We start from the raw sequence: 21,690 nt of genomic DNA on the forward strand, positions 1-21,690 counted from the left end.
TCCGCGACCCTACCGACTGAGCCACCGACTCACCATTTTACAACTAAAAATCGTAATATTAACATCTATTTCTTATTCGATCTTTTTGAACTTGGTATCGTTTGATAGGGAATTAAAAATGCTAAATAAAAGGGTTCTTGACATTTTTTCATAAAATTAGCCGTTTTTGAGTAATTAATTAATTAATTTGAGTAATTGAGTAATTCCAGGAGGTTGGAAATCCGGTTTATCTACTTCTTTAAATTGCTCCTGCTGATTTAACTTTTGTTAAATTTATATGGAAATGATTGTTGACCCATGATAAAATGTAAACAGATTAGACCCTAAAAAAACTGAAGATCTTAGTGTCCCTAAAGACTAAAGTTTAGACCCTAAAGTATCAAAGTTTTTCAAAAACGCTATTATTAGTGTTGTGTAGATACCAGAATTTATCAATTCCCAATACCGATTCTTGAAAAATTATTCTCAGCATTGTTTTATATTTGTCAACTGAGAACACTAAAAGTGAAAATGTATTCACTCAATGACATTTTGGGAAAACAGTCCAACTTCACGTACAGATACCATTATCTAAAAATTGTACAAAATTTGTGTATTGATTGGTTATGTTACACCAACTCCTGTGTTTGTTTATATCCTTTAGGTAGTGGAATGTTCGAGTAAAAAAGTGTAAAACCAAGTCAAAGGTAAATGAAAATATTAATAAAAGAAGATTGTATTATAACTAGAGCTGGGCCAGTCTGACATTTCAATCAAGCCAAACTCTATTTAATATCGTGATCATCTCCAGCAGTCATAGACATTTAATTTAATCATCATCGTCTTCCGAGATCACTGTAAAATCCGGAATACCCTCCTTAGTCACGGAAACATCATCATCGTCTCCTGCGATTACAAAAATTCTGATTATCCCCTGCGCGGTCACGTCATCAATGTCTTCCGCGATTGCAGGATAGTTCTGATCATCTCCTGAAGTTGTGTATACATCATCATCATCTCCCACGATCACAGCAAACAATCATCGTTATTCGCGATCGCGGTAAAATTATGATCATATCCAACAACTGTGTTGACAGCACATAGCCGCTATCTTCTCCCGCGGTCGTGTAGACATCATTATTGTCTTACGCGGTTACGATCAAATCCTGAATATTCCCCACGGTAATGGAAACATCATTTTCTTTGATTGTAGCAAAATCATGAACATCTCCTCTTGTAGACATTATCATTTTCTCCTGGGATTAGGGCGAAATTCTGATCATCTCCCGCAGCTGTGAAGACATTAACATAATTTCCCGTGGTCACAAAACGGAATCGTCATCATGTTAAACGCACAGTATCATGGGAATAGTGTATCTGCATCCACTAATCTTCAGTACTGCACGTTTAATATGGGTTTTATATGGGCAATTGGAGTTTTTGGTTAATTACTAGAAAACAATCAAAGATAGATGGTAGGTTTAAATTTAAAAGTTGTTTGTTTTTACAAGACCTTAAAAATGATACACAATTTTACATATGTTGCCATTTAAAAATTTTCATTTACAAGGCTGCCAACTTAAAAAAAAATATAAAATCATAGAAACAGTATTTAGTTTTTAAATGTTGACTGGTTGTATATCAAATTAAAGCTGAACCTACGAGGATTAAGAATTTTCAAACAGAACGAAAATAAGTTTAGTGGTTTTCAAGATACAGGGTATTCTGTAAGTATCAATATTTTCTATAAAAATGGCCGCCATTTTGAAACGGACAAAGATAAATGCGTTCTGTTTTCACTAAATTGTTTGTCTAGTCTAGAGCTTTAAAATGATGCATAATATGACATATGTTTACATTTGAAAACTCTGAGATTCGAACCCATGACCCCCAATTTCTTGAACACCCTGTATTTTAAAAATGGTAAAAATATTTTTAAGTTGTTCGTTGGGTATGAACATAGATAAAACATCCTCCCTTAGTAGATTTCTCATCCTTATGGAACAGCTGAAGACAATTTTATTGTTAGTTCTGTACGGTTTATGTTAGAGGTCGTGTTTTGTTTACAATTTGTTTCCCATTAATACCTACAGTCATTTAAAACCTCGTTTAACCAAATAATACGATCTAATCATAAACAATAAACTGTCCCCTAGTTATTTAACCAAACAGTAAAGCACAAATCAAGAAATTAACACTAAAATAATAGAAACAAAATTTCGTCGACACTAGCGCCCAGTGTGGCGTACATGAACTAGACATGAAAAACGAGCTTCAAAATTTACAATGGGATGAGAAGTCTACTTGTGTTGGTTAGTCTATGGTATGAATTAGTGGGGAAAAGTTTTGTTTCATCCCTGTATGTCAAGCCATTCGTCTGTAATCCGTTTAGGACAGCTTAGAAGATTCACCCTGTATAATTCCAAATGAATAGCACTTCATTATGTTATGATTTTAGGGATTGCCCGTTTTATCCGACCTTTTGAGTTATCCGACCTAGGTCCGGTCCCATTAGGGTCGGTTAAGAGGGGGTCTACTGTATCGACTTTTGACGATTCACTAATATAATTGTTGTGCCCTTAAATTTACTAAATTAAAACCCATTTTTGTAGAGCAACTTCTTTCATTGAATCTCACAACAAAACCAAAATTTAAAGTAAACATAAAACAATAATACATAAAACCAGATGCTTTACAAAACGTATCGTTTGTAGGTGAAATTTTAGTTAAATTTAATTAAACTGTCATAACCGAACCAAAATTGCTGATAATGAAAAGTCTAATAAAGGTTTAGGCCTACTAATCAAAAAAAAATTCTGTTCATAAAATAAAATTATAAATGCCTTAAATTCTAACAAAAGATGTACAATTAAGAAATATTCTTTAAGCTAAATCTTTGACAAAAAATTAACGGCTACGGTGGGATTCGAATCTGCTAACATCAGTTTATCACCCAGGTACGCTATCCACTACACCACCGAGGCTCATGTCTCTACTCCGTATCATTGCGGTAATGGTGTTCGCACAAGAGAAGAGACTGACGTCACGCCATCGGCACGGTGCGGTGGTGGGTGTTACAATCGTGAAGGTATAATCAAATGCAGACCTCAGGACATCTCCCTCTTTAAGTTCTTCTATGAATCTCTTGGTAGGTTTAACAATTTTGGTAGGTCTTGGTGAAGGTCTATGAGGGGTTAAAGAATGTGTCTGTATGTTGGGTCTTGGTGAAGGTTTGTGTGTGTTTGAAGAATGATGCTGTAGGTTGGGTCTTGGTGTGGATCTCTGTCTTTGTGTGGTTGGAGAATGTGTCTGTGTATGGGGATTTTCTCTTAAAAAATTTTCACTAGCAGGATTTTTTCATTCTCCAGATGAGAGCATTGGGAATAAGAATTTTGAATTCCTGATATGGCACAAAGTTGTGCCATAAATATACTAAATATAACCCATTTTTGTAGAACAACGTCTTTCATTGTATTCCACAACAAAAACCAAAACTTTGATAAATCTATATATATAAAATCCAATGTATGTTTGTTTGTATTATTGTCCTTTATGGACTCCGAAACCACTCGACAGATTGTAATGAAACTTTCAGGGATTATTAAGCATTATTCAAGGATGGATTGTGTGAAGTTTGGTGCAGATCCGTCAAAAGGGCTCCGCCCCAGTGGCTCTGAAGTTTGAGTACTCATATTTAAATGGAATTAAAGAATCTTAACAGCTGGTTCAACTAAATAATTTGATTCTGTGATGTTCAATAGCATTAAAAAGTTAATAGTGCATCACTATTTTTTTTTATTTTTTTATGACAACAGCTAATTTGCAACCAAAAGGTGAGTGAGCATAGCGAACGAACTTCAATCTGAAGGCGAGTTAGCGTAGCGAACGAGCTAACCTGAAGGCAAGTGAGTGCAGCGAACGAGCTCCAACCTTAAGAGTGAGCATAGCGAACGAACTTCAACCAGGACGTGATTGAGCCATGCGAACGAGCTCATCTTGAAAATGAACGAGCATTTGACATAAAAACACATTAGGACAGGACGACGTCTGTCGAGCCAGCTAGTAATATATAAAACCAGATGACAAGCAAATAAACAAACTATTAATTTCACAAATGCAGACCTCAGGACAATAATATAAATACATAATGCAGAAGTAGGGTTCTTCTTCAACTATGATTGTAACTTGTTGGATTAAATAATTTAAGAAACTGACAAAAAATAGAATTTAATAAGCATGATAAAAAACACAAGTGTATGAATTATAAAAACCAAGAATGAACTAATTTGGTAACTATGGAAACTTATTAGAGTAAACAAAAACAAAATTTAAACTATTTAAAAAAAAGCAAATCATTGTCCAGCTGGTTGTGAACAGTCAGGTGCACCAAGGCCACACTAAAAAAAACAGGCTGTAATGCTCGTCCAGCATGACGTCACGATAGAAGACGGCAATGACGTAATTTAGTCGTTTGTGATCAGCTGCTTGTTTTAATCTTTCATTGGAAAATAAATAAATAAGTACTTATACGTCATAGCCGTCTTCTATCGTGACGTCATGCTTGGCGAGCATAACGGCCTGTTTTTTTAGTGTGGCCTTGGGTGCACTCACCACAGTACCCCCCTGCTAAAGATTTAACCTAAGTAAATCATGATACAGTACTTGAAATCGTACAGGAAAGCGTACATGTCTTCCAGATTTTGTCTTAATCGCAGGTTTTAATTCGCTTGAACTTGTCTTGGGTGGTTGTTTAGTATAATTAGGATCAACCATTTTTGATTTGTTGCTTTCTGTCCTGTTTGATGCACACCCATCATTCTTGTATTCGGTCCAAAAGTATGCCGGTTTGAGTCGATCCATCGATACCGTGACATTACAGCCTTTAAACACCACAACGGCAGTCTTAGGGGTTCTGCTCATAATAGGGTAAGGGCCAGAGTATGGGGGTTCGAGAGCTCCCTTGGGGATGTCAGTCCGCACAAAGACATGTGTACATGTAGCGAGGTCCTTAAAAACGAATGGCGTCTTCTCACCATGTCTAGTTCCACTGACTAGACGCAGGTTGTTGAAGTGCTGACATAAGCTCTTTACGAAGTTTGGTGGATCCAGTTGATGTCCATCTTGGCTGGGTGTCATAACTCTCCAGGGAGTCGCAGAGGTTGACCGTAAACGAGTTCTGCAGAGGAAGCTTGCATATCTTCGCGCCACGCAGCTCTGATCCCCATCAGGATCACTGGCAATACTTCGGTCCAACGATCCGTTGTGTGACACCTTATGGCTGCCTTGAGTTGTCGATGAAGGCGTTCAATGAGTCCATTGGCAGCAGGGTGATAGGCAGTCGTTTGTATACGTGTTGACCCAGTTAACTGTGTTAGCTGCTGGAAAAGAGACAATTCAAATTGTCGACCTTGATCTGTGGTTATTCGCAGTGGCGTTCCAAACCTTGAAATCCAGTTGGTGAATAATGCACGAGCTACAGTTTCAGCTTTTACGTTTTTAAGTGGAACTGCTTCAGGCCAACGTGTAAATCTGTCAACACAAGTCAAACAATACCTGTAACCGGAATTGGCACACGGGAGGGACTAAGGCTAAAAGGTGTAGTGACGTCATATCTCTATTGGCTAATGTCTTCTCTTCAGGCAACACGATTACCGTAACGAGACGGAGTGATTTCAGCGGCGTTCGTGGCATAGGTGGTAGCGTTACGGATCGGTGTTCAGGGGGCCCGGGTTCGAATCCAGCCGGGAACATTAAATTTTTTGTCAACGATTTTTGCTTAGAATGCGAATACTTCTTAACTGCACATCTTTTGTTAGAATTTGATACATTTATAATTTTATTTATGAACAGAACTTTTTTTTTATATTGAACCTTTATTCGAATTTTATCTTATATCTTTTTTATAGTATCAACAAGTTTGGTTGGTTAGGTTAGGTAATGACAGTTTAATTTTATAATACTAAATTTTAAAATTAATTTTATAATAAAAAATTATAAGTTATCATTAATTAGATTTTTATTTTATATAGTTTTTATATTATCAGCAAGTCTGGTTGGTTAGGTTATGTTATGATAGTTTAATTTTAAAAATTAAAATTTTATTTTATAATTTATTAAAAATTATTTTATAATTTAAAAGTTAATTTTATAACTAAACATTTAAAACATTAATTTAAATTTTTTAAACTTAGCGGTTCTAGCGGCGAACGCTGACACTACAAGATATGTTAGCCTTAGTCCCTCCCGTGTGTCCCACTGCCTGTAACCTTCCGAAACAGGTAATGGGCCAACTAGATCAATATGGATGTGTTCGAATCTAGAAGATGGTGGAACAAACGTACCAACAGGGGTTGAACTGTGACGTGTTATCTTTGACTTCTGGCAGGAGTGGCAGGAGAGGCAGGAGCGAGCCATAGAACGACAGTCTGATTTCATTGAAGGCCAAACAAAACGTTGGCTAACCATTTTTGTGGATGCTTTTATCCCGGGATGAGACAGGTTGTGCAAGCTGTAAAAAACATTTTTTTCTAAATTGTTTTGTGACAAAAGGACGGGGGTTTGAAGTAGATACATCACAATAAAGCGAGACTTCCGTTCCTGGTAGCAGCACTTGCTTGAGCTTTAGGTTGGATTCTGTTTCTAGATAGTGTTGTAGTTCTTCATCCTGAGCTTGAGACTCTGCCAAAGCCTGGAAGTTCAAGGGGACAGTGACTTCTTCTATCCTAGAGAAGGTATCTGCAACTGCGTTTTCTTGTCCAGAAACGTGGCGAATGTCAGTTGAGAACTGTCCAATATATTCCAAGTGACCACGGAACTGTCTTGGAGAACACTATCAGGTTTTTGACGGAAAGCAAAGGTCAGAGGCTTGTGATCTGTAAAGATGATGAATTGTCTTCCTTCTAGCATATGTTTGAAATACTTGATGGCAAGATAAATTGCTGTTAGTTCTCTGTCATAAGTACTGTATTTCTGTTGAGTTGGACTTAACTTTTTGGAAAAGAAAGATAGTGGTTGACAGTTTTGTCCTACCTTTTGTTGCAATACACTTCCTACATCATAGTCTGATGAATCACAGAAGATTGCAAGTGAGGCATTCGGTGCGGGGTGAGACAACATAACGGCTTCACTGAGGCTTTTTTTACAAGTTTCAAAAGCTTGTTCACTTTCTGTAGTCCAATTAATAGGCATATTACCTTTTAGATTGGCTTTCAGAAGGTCGTTTAGTGCGCTCTGCTGGGACGCTCAAGGGGGAAGGAATCTACGATAAAAGTTTAGCATACCAGTGAATCTTCTTAATTCCTTTGCAGTCTTTGGTTTGGGGTAACAGTCAAGAGCTTTCACTTTTTCAGGTAAGGGTTTTATCCCTTCTCCGGAAACTTGATATCCAAGAAAACTAACCATGGGAACACCTAGGTTGTACTTACTTGGGTTGACAAAGACTCTGAAAGAGGATAGGCGGTCAAACAATTGTCGTAAGTGAATGAGGTGTTGTTCTTCGGATTCTGAAGCTACGAGAATGTCATCAATGTAAGCGTAACAGAAGTCTAGGCCACTGAGTACACCAACAATGAAACGTTGAAAGGTTTGGGCAGCATTGCAAAGTCCAAAAGACATGAAAGGAAATTCGAAAAGACCAAAAGGTGTTGTTATAGCAGTCTTATGAACGTCATCAGAAGCTACAGGGATCTGGTGGTAAGCACGAACAAGATCTATAGTAGAGAACACATTTGGTTGGTTTGCATTTATTGCTTTAATACCACTTACCAATTTGGAGCATGTTGCGCGACACGTGGAAACAAGAGAGGTTACCTGATCAATCAAACACTGACGCCGAACATCCACTAATAGATTATAATGATGAAGAAAATCAACTCCAATGATCGGTTTGGCAACATCAGCTATGATAAAACGGCACACAAATGCTCGACGTAGGCCAAGGTCCAAAGATAAGGTATGCAACCCGTAAGTGGCAATTTCGGTGTTGTTTGCTGACTATAGTGTATAGTCAGATTTGAGTATTTTACCTGAAAGCATTTTTCATGGATATACACATAAACATCTGCTCCAGTGTCAATGAGGAACTGTTTTTATGTTACCTTGTCTGTGACGAAGATGTCTGGCGAGATGTCTGTAGATCGGAGGAGTCGCTGGCCGCCATTAGAGACTCCCATGATCGTTTCCCGAGTTGTTGACTTGGAAAATGCAAGGCCTGGTGCACTTAGTTGCTGCATTACCGAATCGCTTGTGGTACCAGCAAACATCGTCTCTTGTCGTGCTCTTGGAGCGTGATCTTGATCGCTGAACCGGACTTGAACTCCATGTCGGACGACAATTTTGATTACTCTGCAGATTTTCTTTGATAGTTGAAATGTCGTGCTGAAGAGTGCTTACGATTTCACCCATTTTAGATGTCATCAGGATTGTCAGTCGCTCCATCATTGCTTCCATGGAGTTGGGACTATTAGTAGGGATAGCTGCTTCTGTAACTTGATGACGCAGGCTAATTTCAAGCACGACGTCAGCCAACTCGGCTAGTGCATCAAGCTCAGACGACTTTTGTGTTGCTAAAATAGCTTGAGTGGATGAAGGCAGACAACTCAACCACAGATTTTTTAGGCAAACGAGAAACGGCTAGGATTCGTAATGGCAACGACAATTCGCCCGCTCTGACTGAACTGACTTAACCCTAGCAGTGGCCAATGTTAGAAGTGGGGAATGGCCAACCCATTTTGGCGATTTTGCAGACCATTTTTTGAAAATTCGTAAAAATTCAACCGTACAAGTAAACCTAGCCAACCTCATATTCATTTTGTTCGGAAAGAACAGGAGAATCTAGAAATAGTAATATCATAATGATTTAGACAGTGTATTTTATCGGTAAAGTGAAAAAAATATAAAAAAATTGAATTTTTTTTTTAAATTTCAAAAGCGGCCTCTGCATTTTTTTTCTACGGATTTTTTTATGGGAAATTCATTATATACATTTTGTAGACAATCTAATTCCCTACATAGAAATATATAACATGTTAGGAAAATATTTTTTTTTATAAGTTTTTGGGGCGAAATATAATGACAAACGGAGAATCGAAAAAATTGAAAGCCGTGCAGTGTTAGTTTATGTTGTAAAAAGTTCTATAATATATGTGTATACTAATAATGATATATACATGTTTGTAAAGCTAATGAAGTAAGGAATCAAAAAAAGTCATAAAGTTTATGGTAAAAATAATTTTTTACCTATAAACATACGTATATAAAATAATGTTTTTATATTTTAGCGATTTCTCGAGAAAAAAATTCACAGTACTTAGTATACAACTTTAGTACCAAATTTGTTTACTTCAAACCGACATAATAATCTTGTAGTGTATTCAAATACCTACATAAAAATGTATAACATGTTAGAAATATTTTTTTTTGTAGGTACGTAATAGGGACATAATAATACAATAACCGCAAAACCGCAAATAAGTGTAAACTATAGCCTACAGTGTTTGCTTGTGTTGTGAAACATTATGTAGGCTGATGATATGTAGCCTACATATTTGTAAAGCTAATGAAGTAAGGAATCCAAAAAAGTCATAAAGTTTATGGTAAAAATAATTTGTTACCTATAAACATACGTATATAAAATAATGTTTTTATATTTTAGCGATTTCTCGAGAAAAAAACTCACAGTACTTAGTATACAACTTTTGTACCAAATTTGTTTACTTCAAACCAACATAATAATCTTGTAGTGTATTCAATTACCTACATAAAAATGTATAACATGTTAGAAATATTTTTTTTGTAGGTACGTAATAGGGACATAATAATACAATAACCGCAAAACCGCAAATAAGTGTAAACTATAGCCTACAGTGTTTGCTTGTGTTGTGAAACATTATGTAGGCTGATGATATGTAGCCTACATATTTGTAAAGCTAATGAAGTAAGGAATCCAAAAAAGTCATAAGTATGATGGTAAAAAGTTATTTTCACCTATGATTATGTATCAATTTGAAAACGTTTTGAATTTTTTGCGCATTTCGAGAAAATGGAGTGTACAGTATTTAGTAGCCTATATAATTTTTTTACCAAATTTTTTACACCCAAACCAATATAAACATGTTGTAGTGTATTCATTTACCTTTATAAAAATGTATAACACCTTGGGTAAATCATTATATAGCATATATAGCACCTCTGAATGTCAGAATCGTCATTTTTGAACATGATGCTAACAAAATACAGTAGTAGGCCTATTTAGTATAGGCTATAACTTTTTTACAAAATTTTTTACCCCCAAACCATTATAAACATGTTGTAGTGTATTCATTTACCTTTATAAAAATGTATAACACCTTGGGTATATCATTATATAGGTACAACAATCTCTGAATGTCAGAATCGTCATTTTAGGACATGATGCTAACAAAATACAACCTTTTATGAACACTATTTCACACAATTCAGTAATATTTATGCATGAAGATTACTGTTATACACACACACAACACTTCACTAACACTAACACTACGAACTAATAACATATTTAGTAATAAATCGCGGATAAAACTATTACCGGCAACAACACAAACAAACAAACAAACAATGGCAATACAAGACAGCTGACAGACTGTAGCAAGCAGTCACTAATGACTCACTTGTCGTCTACATGCGAGCATACAGAAATAACCCTGAGTGCAGGGCTGCCACTCTCTGAATCTAAATTTCTTCCTCTTCAAAATGATATACTATATGACTAGTAATAATAACTTTCACTGTATATAATTCGTATTTTCCATACTGTCACCAGACGACTGTTGGCCATTTGTTAGAAATTTCGAAAACAGCTGTTTTCATAAAATCGTACCGATTGTGCAATCAATATTTAGTTATAAATATCACTACCACAATGAAGATAAAATCAATGGCTATCCAGTGGTACCACCCGCAAAATCCCAAGACGAAAATTACCCGAGCAGGGTAATGCCAAACAAGACGTGTTTTGCCAGTTCCCAAGTGTCGGCTGCAAAAGTCGTACCGTGCCAAAATTTCATTTGATTTCTAATCGTCGTGACATTGTTATATACCTGCTACAGGGTTTGTTTATGTAATCAAATGAAAGTTCAGAATGTGATCTTTCGAATGGTATATATATTATTCTCATCTGAGTTGATTGTAAGTGTTTTTTTACCGTTAAAAAAATTTCGGCCCATACCGTCACCAGACGACATTGGCCATTCTAAGCATCAACGTCATACCGTCACCAGGCGACGGTTGGCCACTGCTAGGGTTAATCCGCACCGATTCGTAGCATTCAGTGGTTCAGTGTCAGTATCGGTATCGAACCCAAAACAGGCAAGTATCGAGTATCGACGATACCTCGATACCGCTGGTACCGAGAGTATTTTGGTATCGGGTATCGGTATCGGCCCACCTCTAATTTAAACTATTTAAAAAAAACTAGTGATGGTCGGATCCGGATATCGGACTACCGGATCCGCGGGATCCGAGCTAGAACCGGCACCGGATCGGATCCAAAAAAATCCGGATTTTGGGCTGGATCCGGTTTTGATGGATCCAATTTTTTCAAATTTTTTCCCGATTTTTTCCTAACACAAAGCTGTCTGTATCACTGTACAACCCCGATTTTTTTACCAACACAAAGCTGTCTGTATCACTGTACAACACCGATTTTTTACTAACACAAAGCTGTCTGTATCACTGTACAACACCGATTTTTTTACTAACACAAAGCTGTCTTTATCATTGTACAACACCGATTTTTTAACTAACACAAAAAGCTGTTTGTATCACTGTACAACCCCGATTTTTTACCAACACAAAGCTGACTGTATCACTGTACAACACCGAATTTTTAACTAACACAAAGCTGTCTGTATCACTGTACAACCCCGATTTTTTACTAAGACAAAAAGCTGTCTGTATCACTGTACAACCCCGATTTTTTACTAAGACAAAAAGCTGTCTGTATCACTGTGCAACCCCGAGTTTTTACCAACACAAAGCTGTCTGTATCACTGTACAACACCGATTTGATTACTAAACACAAAGCTGTCTTTATCAATGTACAACACCGATTTTTTTACTAACACATAGCTGTCTGTATCACTGTACAACCCTGATTTTTTACTAACACAAAAAGCTGTCTGTATCCCTCTACAACCCCGATTTCTTTACCAACACAAAGCTGTCTGTATCACTGTACAACACCGATTTTTTTACTAGCACAAAGCTGTCTGTATCACTGTACAACCCCGATTTGTTTACTAAACACAAAGCTATCTGTATCACTGTACAACCCCGAATGTTTTTACTAGCACAAAGCTATCTGTATCACTGTACAACCCCGATTTTTTCCTGATTTTTTTTACTAACACAAAGCTGTCTGTATCTATGTACAGGACCGTTTTTTCCCCAAGTGTTTGTCTCTTGATGCAAACAACTTATATGGCAAGGCCATGTCTCGATGTTTGTATCTAGAAGCAAATAACTTGTATGGCAAGGCCATGTCTTAATGTTTGCCTCTTGATGCAAATAACTTATATGGCAAGGCCATGTCTCAGCGTTTGTCTCTTGATGCAAATAACTTATATGGCAAGGCCATGTCTCATAGTTTGTCTTTTGATGCAAATAACTTATATGGCAAGGCCATGACTCAGTATTTGTCTCTTGATGCAAATAACTTATATGGCAAGGTTATGACTCAGTGTTTGTCTTTTGATGCAAATAACTTATATGGCAAGGCCATGTCTCAGTGTTTGTCTCTTAATTCAAATAACTTATATGGCAAGGTCATGTCTTTGTGTTTGTCTCTTGGTGCAAATAACTTATATGGCAAGGCCATGTTTCAGTGTTTGTCTCTTGATACAAATAAATAACATATATGGCAATGGCATGTATCTTTCCGAACTGAATCCGACCCGATTTTTCGGATATCTTCACACTTCTAGTTTTTAGTTTTGTACCTGGATGATAAGCTAACAGCCTATAATTTCGTCTCAAAAATATCCCGTTAATATTTTAATCACACCCGATGCTTCGTGATAAAAAATAATAAAAGTATGATTTAAATTGGCATTCTGTTAATTACGTTTTTTTCTTAACCCGCCCTTATGACAGTGTGTATCTTGATCCGGATCCGAAGATCCGAAGATCCGGATCCGAATTTTTCAAGATCCGGATCCGGTACTGACATTTTCTTGGATCCGCCCATCACTAAAAAAAACAAATCATTGTCCAGCTGGTTGTGAACAGTCAGGTGCACTCACCACACATAATAATACATCTTTACATTTATTTTACACTATTCTTTGAATGATTTATACTGAGATTAAATAAAGATAATTTTATTTGAATTGAATATCAAAACTTACGAGCTAGGGTCTTTTTCTTTTTTGCAGGTATACCAGGCGGTGCATCAGATTTTCTTTTTTCTTTCTTGGGTTTCTCTGGACTTGTGGACCATTCTGAAAGTTAAAACCATTTGAGATTAGAAGAAGATACTTGATATATTAAAAATATTAATATCATGCATGGTGAGGCAATGAGAACGCCACAATTTGTTTTAGCTGACACATGTTAGTTGTTGCAACAATGATTGATCAGCTGTTCTTATAACCACAATTTATTGAACTATGCCATTATAATAAACATGACACTTTGGAGTCCTAAACTTTTGCTGTGGAAACTTTTTTTGAATAATAGTGATTCTTTTAAAAAAAACTCTAAAATTGTTTAGAACATTTCAACTTTGAACGACATGGTGTTGTTCCAGATTGGAAAACTGTAGGGAACTGGGTAAAATTATTTAAAAGTACGGCGTCAACACAAAAAAATTGGTGGAAGCCGCAAGACTGTACGTACACCAGCCAATGTGGAAAGAGTGTGAGTCGCTGTAACCCAAAGTCCAAAGAGGTTCGCCAGGAAATAAGCGTTAGTACTTTGATTTCCAACAGATCTCTACAAAGAATTTTGCATCAACATATTCATTTCTATCCTTACAAGATTCAAAATGTGCAAGAACTTAAAGCACCAGACTACAATCGAAGAGTAATGTTCTGTGATCAAATACTGACAATCAAAAAAGTGCTAAATTTTTCGGACCTGTTAATAATGTCTGATGAAGCAAAATTTTACAGCCCAATCCGTCCTTTAGTTAATGCGTGATTAAACTTCAAACAAACAAATACACAAACTTTCACATTTATAATATTAGTAAGATATAAAAGCCCAAAGTACCAAAGTATGAACTTTTGAGAAAACTACAAGTCACAACCCCATAAACCATATACCGTACTTAAAATGTTCATCATGATGAGAAACCTTGCGCATAACTAGCCTATCCATTATTTCATAAATTGCCCTGTAAGGTCGTAATTGCTTTGCAAAGGGTTTCCATATACCTAATGTTAAAAATATCTCAGCTGTACTTAATTGTATGTTACTCTTTTAATTTATTACCTTATTAAAATCAGGTGTGATTATTTGTTGTATTACTGTATTCTGTTTTGTTTATTTCAGCTTAGCTTAACGAATCAATAGTTTTATTAATACTTATGAAGTCAAACGGGGTGTAGCCCGTGGGTAACAGCTAGTATTAGTAAGATTTTAAGATAAGATATAATGTTTTATTGCCTCCGATATCAATAGGCCTACTGTTTCTAAATCAATGCTAGGTGATTCCCGTATTATTATATGTTATTTCACTGTTCTGAAACAGCTTTTACCGGTAGCCTATCATTAGCTTAGTAGACTGTCTGATTTTTCCTTGCGTGAATCATTGCTGTAGGGATTATCAAGTTTTGTTGAGTTAAAAGGTGCATTGTAACTGGTGCAGCTGGAACTGCAGTCGTTGGACGACCATCGTTGGACGACCATCGTTGCACGATTATCGCTCGGCAATAATCGTTGCATAAGGCATTGTCACCGGTGCGATTGTTGCACAATCGTTCAGTTGCTTCTTGACTGCTACCGAGTTGAAGTAGTGATGGTAATGGATAGGGATGGACGGGTCCCAAAATTTTGGGAAATTTACGGGAAACAAATATTCCCGATTTTTGGGACGGGATTACATTTGATTCGGGAATTTTTCGGGACCGGATTTGGTCCGATCATCGGCGATTTTGCCGCACCGCGAGTGACGATAACACCGCTATCGTGAGAGATGTTCCGCGAACGCAGGAGGCGAAGTCATTTTGACGATCGTGCCGTGACGGCGGAGTCATACCGACGATCAGTGTTGCCAGGTGTACGATAATTATTGTATTTGTACGATTATTTTGCTCCTTCCCCATAAAAAATAATTTTGAAAAATTGTACGATAATTTTGACGTTGTGTAAGATTTTTTGTCATAATTTACGATAATTTTTTGGGGGCTGGAAAATAAACTATTTCATATTGATTATTATACATTTAAACACGTTTCCCACTTTTAATATATGGAAAAACTGTAACATCACTTCGTTGCTGTTCGATCTGGCAACCTTGCAAAGCCATCAGCTGTGTTAGAGAGGGCCCATTGGCTACCAACTTAAGTGTTTATAGGAGAATTTTGAGAGAAGTTGGCCGCCATTTGTACTAGAGGTAGATTACGTTGCACCTTCAATTAATTATTTTTCTCACAGGGTTGCCACCAAAGTGAGATAAAAAAATTCATGCATAATTCAAGGTTTTCATTGGTAGTTTTGAAAAATTCATGGGGTATATGCTCGCACAATTTCACCATAAAAGAGTGTTGCCTAGTTCAGAATTGTACATTAATTTATCGACAATATATAGTTTTGTGTGCTACTATCAAATAAAACACATTTCATGCGTTTATTTTACAGTGAAAAATAAGAATTTAATAAAATTTATCCAGTCTAAAAAAAGTAAAATCACAGATGAAAAAGGATATTAATAAAAATCTTGTGTGTGATAATACGATGTAATTATAAAAAAAAAATTAAACATCTGATTTAACAACATCATAGGCCTAATGATAAATTCAAATGTTAGAAGAAATAATAAATAAAAAATAAGTCGGATTGGTAGTTAGGTCTAGGCCTAACCTAAAAAACATTACATCCAAACATAAAAGGTTTAACTTAGTTAATCCAGCAATGGCCTAGAACTTTACTGTCTAAACATCAAATTAAGATAATAGGCATAACGTATTTAATTAAGATAATAGGCATAATAAAAACAAATGTTAAGAACATGATCCAAGAAACGGTTACCTTAGTAATGGACCATATCTAGGCCTACTAAAACGCGCATGCAATCTATTACTTTATACTGTAACACAGTAGGCTAGCCTACATTGTAATCCAAAGCTGAATCTAGGCTAAGTTAGGCCTGAACCAACTTTTATTTATTGAGAAGATTAAAGGTTACCGACTGACTGATAAAAACACTCTAAAAAGGTAAGATTATGTAAATAAATATTTAGTTAAAGCTAAGAACGAAACAAAAGTTATGGAATGTATGTAAGTTTAGACATAGGCTAACTTACATTAAGTAGGCCTAATAAAAAAATAATTAATTACATTCCCCTACAGAAAAGGTTAAAATAAACTTAGTTAGGAGGATGTTTCTTCCGACTGGATCAGTTTATATATTATTATTTGCCTACACAGGTTTAAATCACAGTTAAAACAATTATTTAATTAAATTTACATCTCATTAGTTAGTATTATATATCTCATCAGTCATTCATGAATATCTCATTAGTCTCATTATTGACTGAAAACACCTAGTTATGCTTCCAACAAAACATTTACATTTACCTTCCTCAGAACGAAATCACCATTTTTCAGCACAACATTGACTTCTTGCAACTTAGGCCTAAATAAATAAACTTAAACTCCCGTTGTAACGTAACACATTTATTCAACACTGACAGTAGTTTGAAATTACGACATATTTGACCAAACAAACACAGAAGACGGTTCCAGCCGGCGTAAGCCATTTTGACCTTTATGGCAAGGCAAGGTGAAGGTACTTCTTATTTTAACGTTGTAAAGTATCGGAAGTATGATATATCAGTAATAAAAAATATTTAATCTGAACACTTGTTCCACTGAGTGTTGGGTAATCAATTATAAGAAGCACAAAACGGAATCACGAGTGCAAAAAGTGATCTTACTGTCCAGTGTCCACCACTACTTCAAAAGTTTGACAAGTTTCAGATCAGTTTAAAACTTTTAGGTTATGGTTACTCTGTATTTCCTTCCACACGAACACTAGAGGAGAGAGTAGAGAATGAGTCAATGCAATGAGTGAGAGCGAGCATCAATTCCGATTGTCGATGTTTTCGAAACATCGATGTCTTTTCTATCGATGTTCGAAGTTGTTTGTTTACATCGATGGTAGATTACCGAACCGATGATTTGGTTTGTTACATCGGTCTTTTAGGCCAACAAAAGTAATGAAATATTGATGTTTTCCGTAACTGAATTGTATTGGTTTTAGGTTAATTGGCTGTTACAGTGCAGAGAACAGACGAGAAACTCGGAATAAACATCGATGTGATCGATGTTTTAGCTCCGAAAGCATCGATTTTATCGGTAGATCGGCACTCGGTAGAGATGGGCGTTATAACATAACAGGATGAATAACAGTGTTGCGGCCACGGCAACGTTATCGCGGCAACACGTTGCGGAGAACTCCCTGTTATTATAATAACGTATCTATCTACACAATGTTGCAGGAAAGCCGCGCGGACAACGGAAACATGCATTGCCATTAGTGCCGTTGCCGCAACGCTACCAGAGCAACGATAACTTCTGAAACGAACTAGAATAACGCATCCTGTCTGGACAACGCGGCAACGCCCGACTCCCGACTACAACTGAAAACTGAACTCCGAACTGATCAACCGACAACGATAACTGAACGCCGCAACACCGACCGGCGACCGGCGTACAAGACAACGGTTTATAGCGGCAACGAGTTGGCAATCGTTATTGAAATAACAGGTTGCCGCAACACGTTATTGGGCAGCTGCGTTATCGTTATAACCGTTGCCGGAAAACAACGATAATTCCCATCTCTAGACTACTCGGCTGACGTCGGTTACGATCGGATTTGACCTTGAATAAACTACGCAATCGTTTCTGTTCGTGGCATGGCAACAAAACTTTTTATCTCGACACTCCCACTTTGACGTTTTATCTCGGTGTTCATTTCGAGAATGGTTTTAATACGGAGTATTTGATTCAGCACATTTAGGGGTTTTGGCTGAATTATTAATAATGATTTTGAGAATTCATGGTCCAATGACGAAATTCACGCATAATTCACACACTTTTTCATGGTCACCTAAATTCACGCATAATTCACGCTTTTCAAGGTTTTCATGGCTGGTGGCAACCCTGTCTCAGTACATTGGCAGTAGTGGAATGAAATAAAGCAATGAGCTGGATGATTTTTTCCAGTTGAGAACGAAAATACCATCATTTTACAGCGTTTCAATTTTTTTCTAGCAGAGATGCAGATTCCGTGTGTGTGTGTGTGTGTGTGTGATAGTGTGCTGCCTCCGGTAGAATTGATATGTTTCATTTTTCTAGCTCAGTGGTAGGCTAGTAGAGCAAAAACGGTGGGTGGCAGAGACAAATAGAGTAAAATTTCGGCCATTCCATCATCGACTTGCTTGTTTCACATTATTACAATTTTATTATAAAATAAAATTGTGTGTACGATAATTTTGCCCCAAAAACGATAATTTTGGCCTGCTTGTACGATAATTTTCGCCGGCGAATCTGGCAACACTGCCGACGATAACGCCGTGACCGTGAGTCATACCGACGATCGTGCCGTGACAGCGGAGTCATACCGTCGATCATGCCATGATCGCGAGTCATTCCGTCGATCATGCCATGATTGCGAGTCATTCCGACGATTACCCCGTGATTGCGGAGTCATGCCGACGATCGTGCCGTGACAGCGGAGTCATACCGACGATCATGCCGTGATCGCGAGTCATATCGACGATTACCCTGTGACCACGGAGTCATACCAACCATCGTGCCGTGATCGCGAGTCATGCCGACGATCACCCCTGACCGCGGATTCATACCGACGATCATGCCATGATGGGGGTGTCATACTGACGATCATGCCGTGATCGTGAGTCATACCGACGATTACGCCGTGACCTCGGAGTCATTCCAACGATCGTGCCGTGATCGCGAATCATGCCGATGATCACCCCGTGACCGCGGAGTCATACCAACGATCGTGCCGTGATCGCGAGTCACGCCGCAGTCACCCCGTGGCCGCGGAGTCATACCGACGCTCATGCCGAGACCGCGAGTCATACCGACAATCAGGCTGTGACCGTGGAGTCATACCGACGATCGTGCCGTGACCGCAGAGTCATACCGACGATCATGCCGTGATCGCGAGTCATACCGACGATTACCCCGTGACCGCGGAGTCATACCAACGATCATGCCGTGATCGCGAGTCATAACGACGATCATCTTATGACCGCGGATTCATACCGACGATCACGCCGTTACCGTGAGTCAGACTGACGATCATGCCGTGACCGTCCCGTCCCGAAAATCGGGAAGAAAATAAAAATCCCGTCCCGTCCCGAACTAAAAATTCAATCCCGTCCATCCCTAGTAATGGATGAGTTTAAAGAAAATACTATTCTATTTTTTGTTGAAGATCTAGAAGAGTAGGAAATTTGGAAATGATGAGTGTTCCACAACTTAGCACACATAGTATAGTTACAAAATGAACAGAAGAGGGATGGATCTACTTCAAAATATTAAGAAACAATCATTTGCAAGCTGATGAGAGAATGTTTTCTGACTTTCAAAATGTCAGTTTAAGTTTTTGTCTAGTTTGATCAATGAGGATCCTCAGAAGTCTTCAAACTACATTCCCTCTCCAATCACAGGAGATGAGAAGTTTGCTCTTACGTTAAGGTAGGATAGTTTATTTATACTCATTACATTTTGTATTTAGCTAATAAACTATTAGAATGCTAGTTTTTTTTAGAAGAAAACATGTTAAAAATATAAATATATTAATTCCCCAGTTGCAGCAAACCTGCGTACTCAGGGAGTTTCCAATGCATTTTTATGTGTGTCTTACTACCACACAAAACCAGTTACCTAGTATTATAAAAATCCATTAACATCAATAGTGCGGTTGACATGTTTAAACATGATATTTGCATTTATTTCAATCCTAAGCAATATCGGGAATTCCCGTCATCAGCACTAAACTTGTTAACAATAAAGCGATGTATAACATGTTAATTATTCTCCATACGAATAACATTGGGGCTGAGTACACAGGTTTGCTGCAACAAGGATCACAAACATGTGTTTTTATGAAAATATCAATAGATTTAGCACTTTTAATATCTCAGTAACAAATTGACGTAAAAAGCAATAATTCAAAGTATATTACATTTTTATATTACAGTGGTCAGGGTGTCTAGTTTATTTCCATTATAAAATTCAAGACTAATTCAAGACTTTTCAAGACTAATTCCAGATTTTTCAAGACTAGTTTTTTCCACAATTAGTGGGTGTTGATACCAAAATGTATCGATTCTCGATTCTTGATACCGATACCAATTTTTATAGCTTAACCAAATTTTCTAAATAATACTACACCAACTCATCGTCTTTGTCATAAAGTAGTATTATGACAATGTGGTGTTTTCAAGTAAAGAAATAATGCAGCAATAAAAAATTATAACTAGCAAATTTGGTTTTTTTAATCATGAAATCTTCCGTGTACTGTACGTTTAGACATCATCATTGACTGCAGCCGTTACAGAAACGTGATCGTCGTCGTCCGCGATCACGGCAAAATCATGAACATTTCCCGCAGCCGTGTATACATCATCGTCGTCTCCCGCGGTCACGGAAACTTCATCGCCATCTCCCGCGGTCACGGAAACTTCATCGTCATCTCCCGCGGTCACGGAAACTTCATCGTCATCTCCCGCGGTCACGGAAACTTCATCGTCATCTCCCGCATTCACGGAAACGTAATCGTCGTTGTCCGCGATCGCGACAAAATCATGAATATTTCCCGCGGCCGAGCAGGTATCATCGTCGACTCCCGCGGTCACGGAAACGTCATCTTCCGCGGTCACGGAAACGTCATCATCATCTCCCGCGGTCACGGAAACGTTATCGTCGACGTCCGCAATCACGGCAAAATGATGAACATTTCCCGCGGCCGTGTAGACATCGGCGTCTCCCGCGGTCACAGAAACGTCATCGTCGTCGTCCGGTATCGCGGTAAATTCATGATTATTTCCCGCGGCTGTTTAGACATCACCATCATCTCCCGCGGTCACGAACGTCATCGTCATCTCCCGCGGTCACGGAAACTTCAACATCATCTCCCGCGGTCACGAAAACGTCATCGTCATCTCCCGCGGTCACGGAAACCTCATTGTCATCTCCCGCGGTCACGGAAACGTCATCGTCATCTCCCGCGGTCACGGAAACGTCATCGTCATCTCCCGCGGTCACGGAAAGGTCATCGTCATCTCCCGCGGTCACGGAAACGTTATCGTCGACGTCCGCAATCACTGCAAAATGATGAACATTTCCCGCGGCCGTGTTGACATCATCGTCGTCTCCCGCGGTCACGGAAACGTCATCATCCGGGATCGCGGCTAAATCATGAACATTTCCCGCGGCCGTGTTGACATCATCGTCGTCTCCCGCGGTCACGGA

The 21,690-nt window shown here is 37.9% G+C and overlaps 1 protein-coding gene across 3 annotated transcripts in view; it reads right to left on the reverse strand.

Annotated features, from left to right (window-relative positions):
• LOC128994430 (46 kDa FK506-binding nuclear protein) overlaps window positions 1–21,690 on the reverse strand; it is an 86,847-nt gene that overhangs the window by 33,076 nt on the left and 32,081 nt on the right. For all 3 annotated transcript variants that reach the window (XM_054419012.1, XM_054419003.1, XM_054418994.1), the window contains exon 5: window positions 13,365–13,457. In XM_054419012.1, coding sequence (XP_054274987.1) covers window positions 13,365–13,457 — 93 coding nt within the window. The remainder of the gene's footprint in view (window positions 1–13,364; window positions 13,458–21,690) is intronic.

The sequence above is a fragment of the Macrosteles quadrilineatus genome, unplaced genomic scaffold (genome assembly GCF_028750875.1).
Source record: "Macrosteles quadrilineatus isolate MER2022 unplaced genomic scaffold, UCM_ALF_1.0 Scaffold_1__1_contigs__length_201487025, whole genome shotgun sequence".
Classification (NCBI taxonomy): domain Eukaryota; kingdom Metazoa; phylum Arthropoda; class Insecta; order Hemiptera; family Cicadellidae; genus Macrosteles; species Macrosteles quadrilineatus.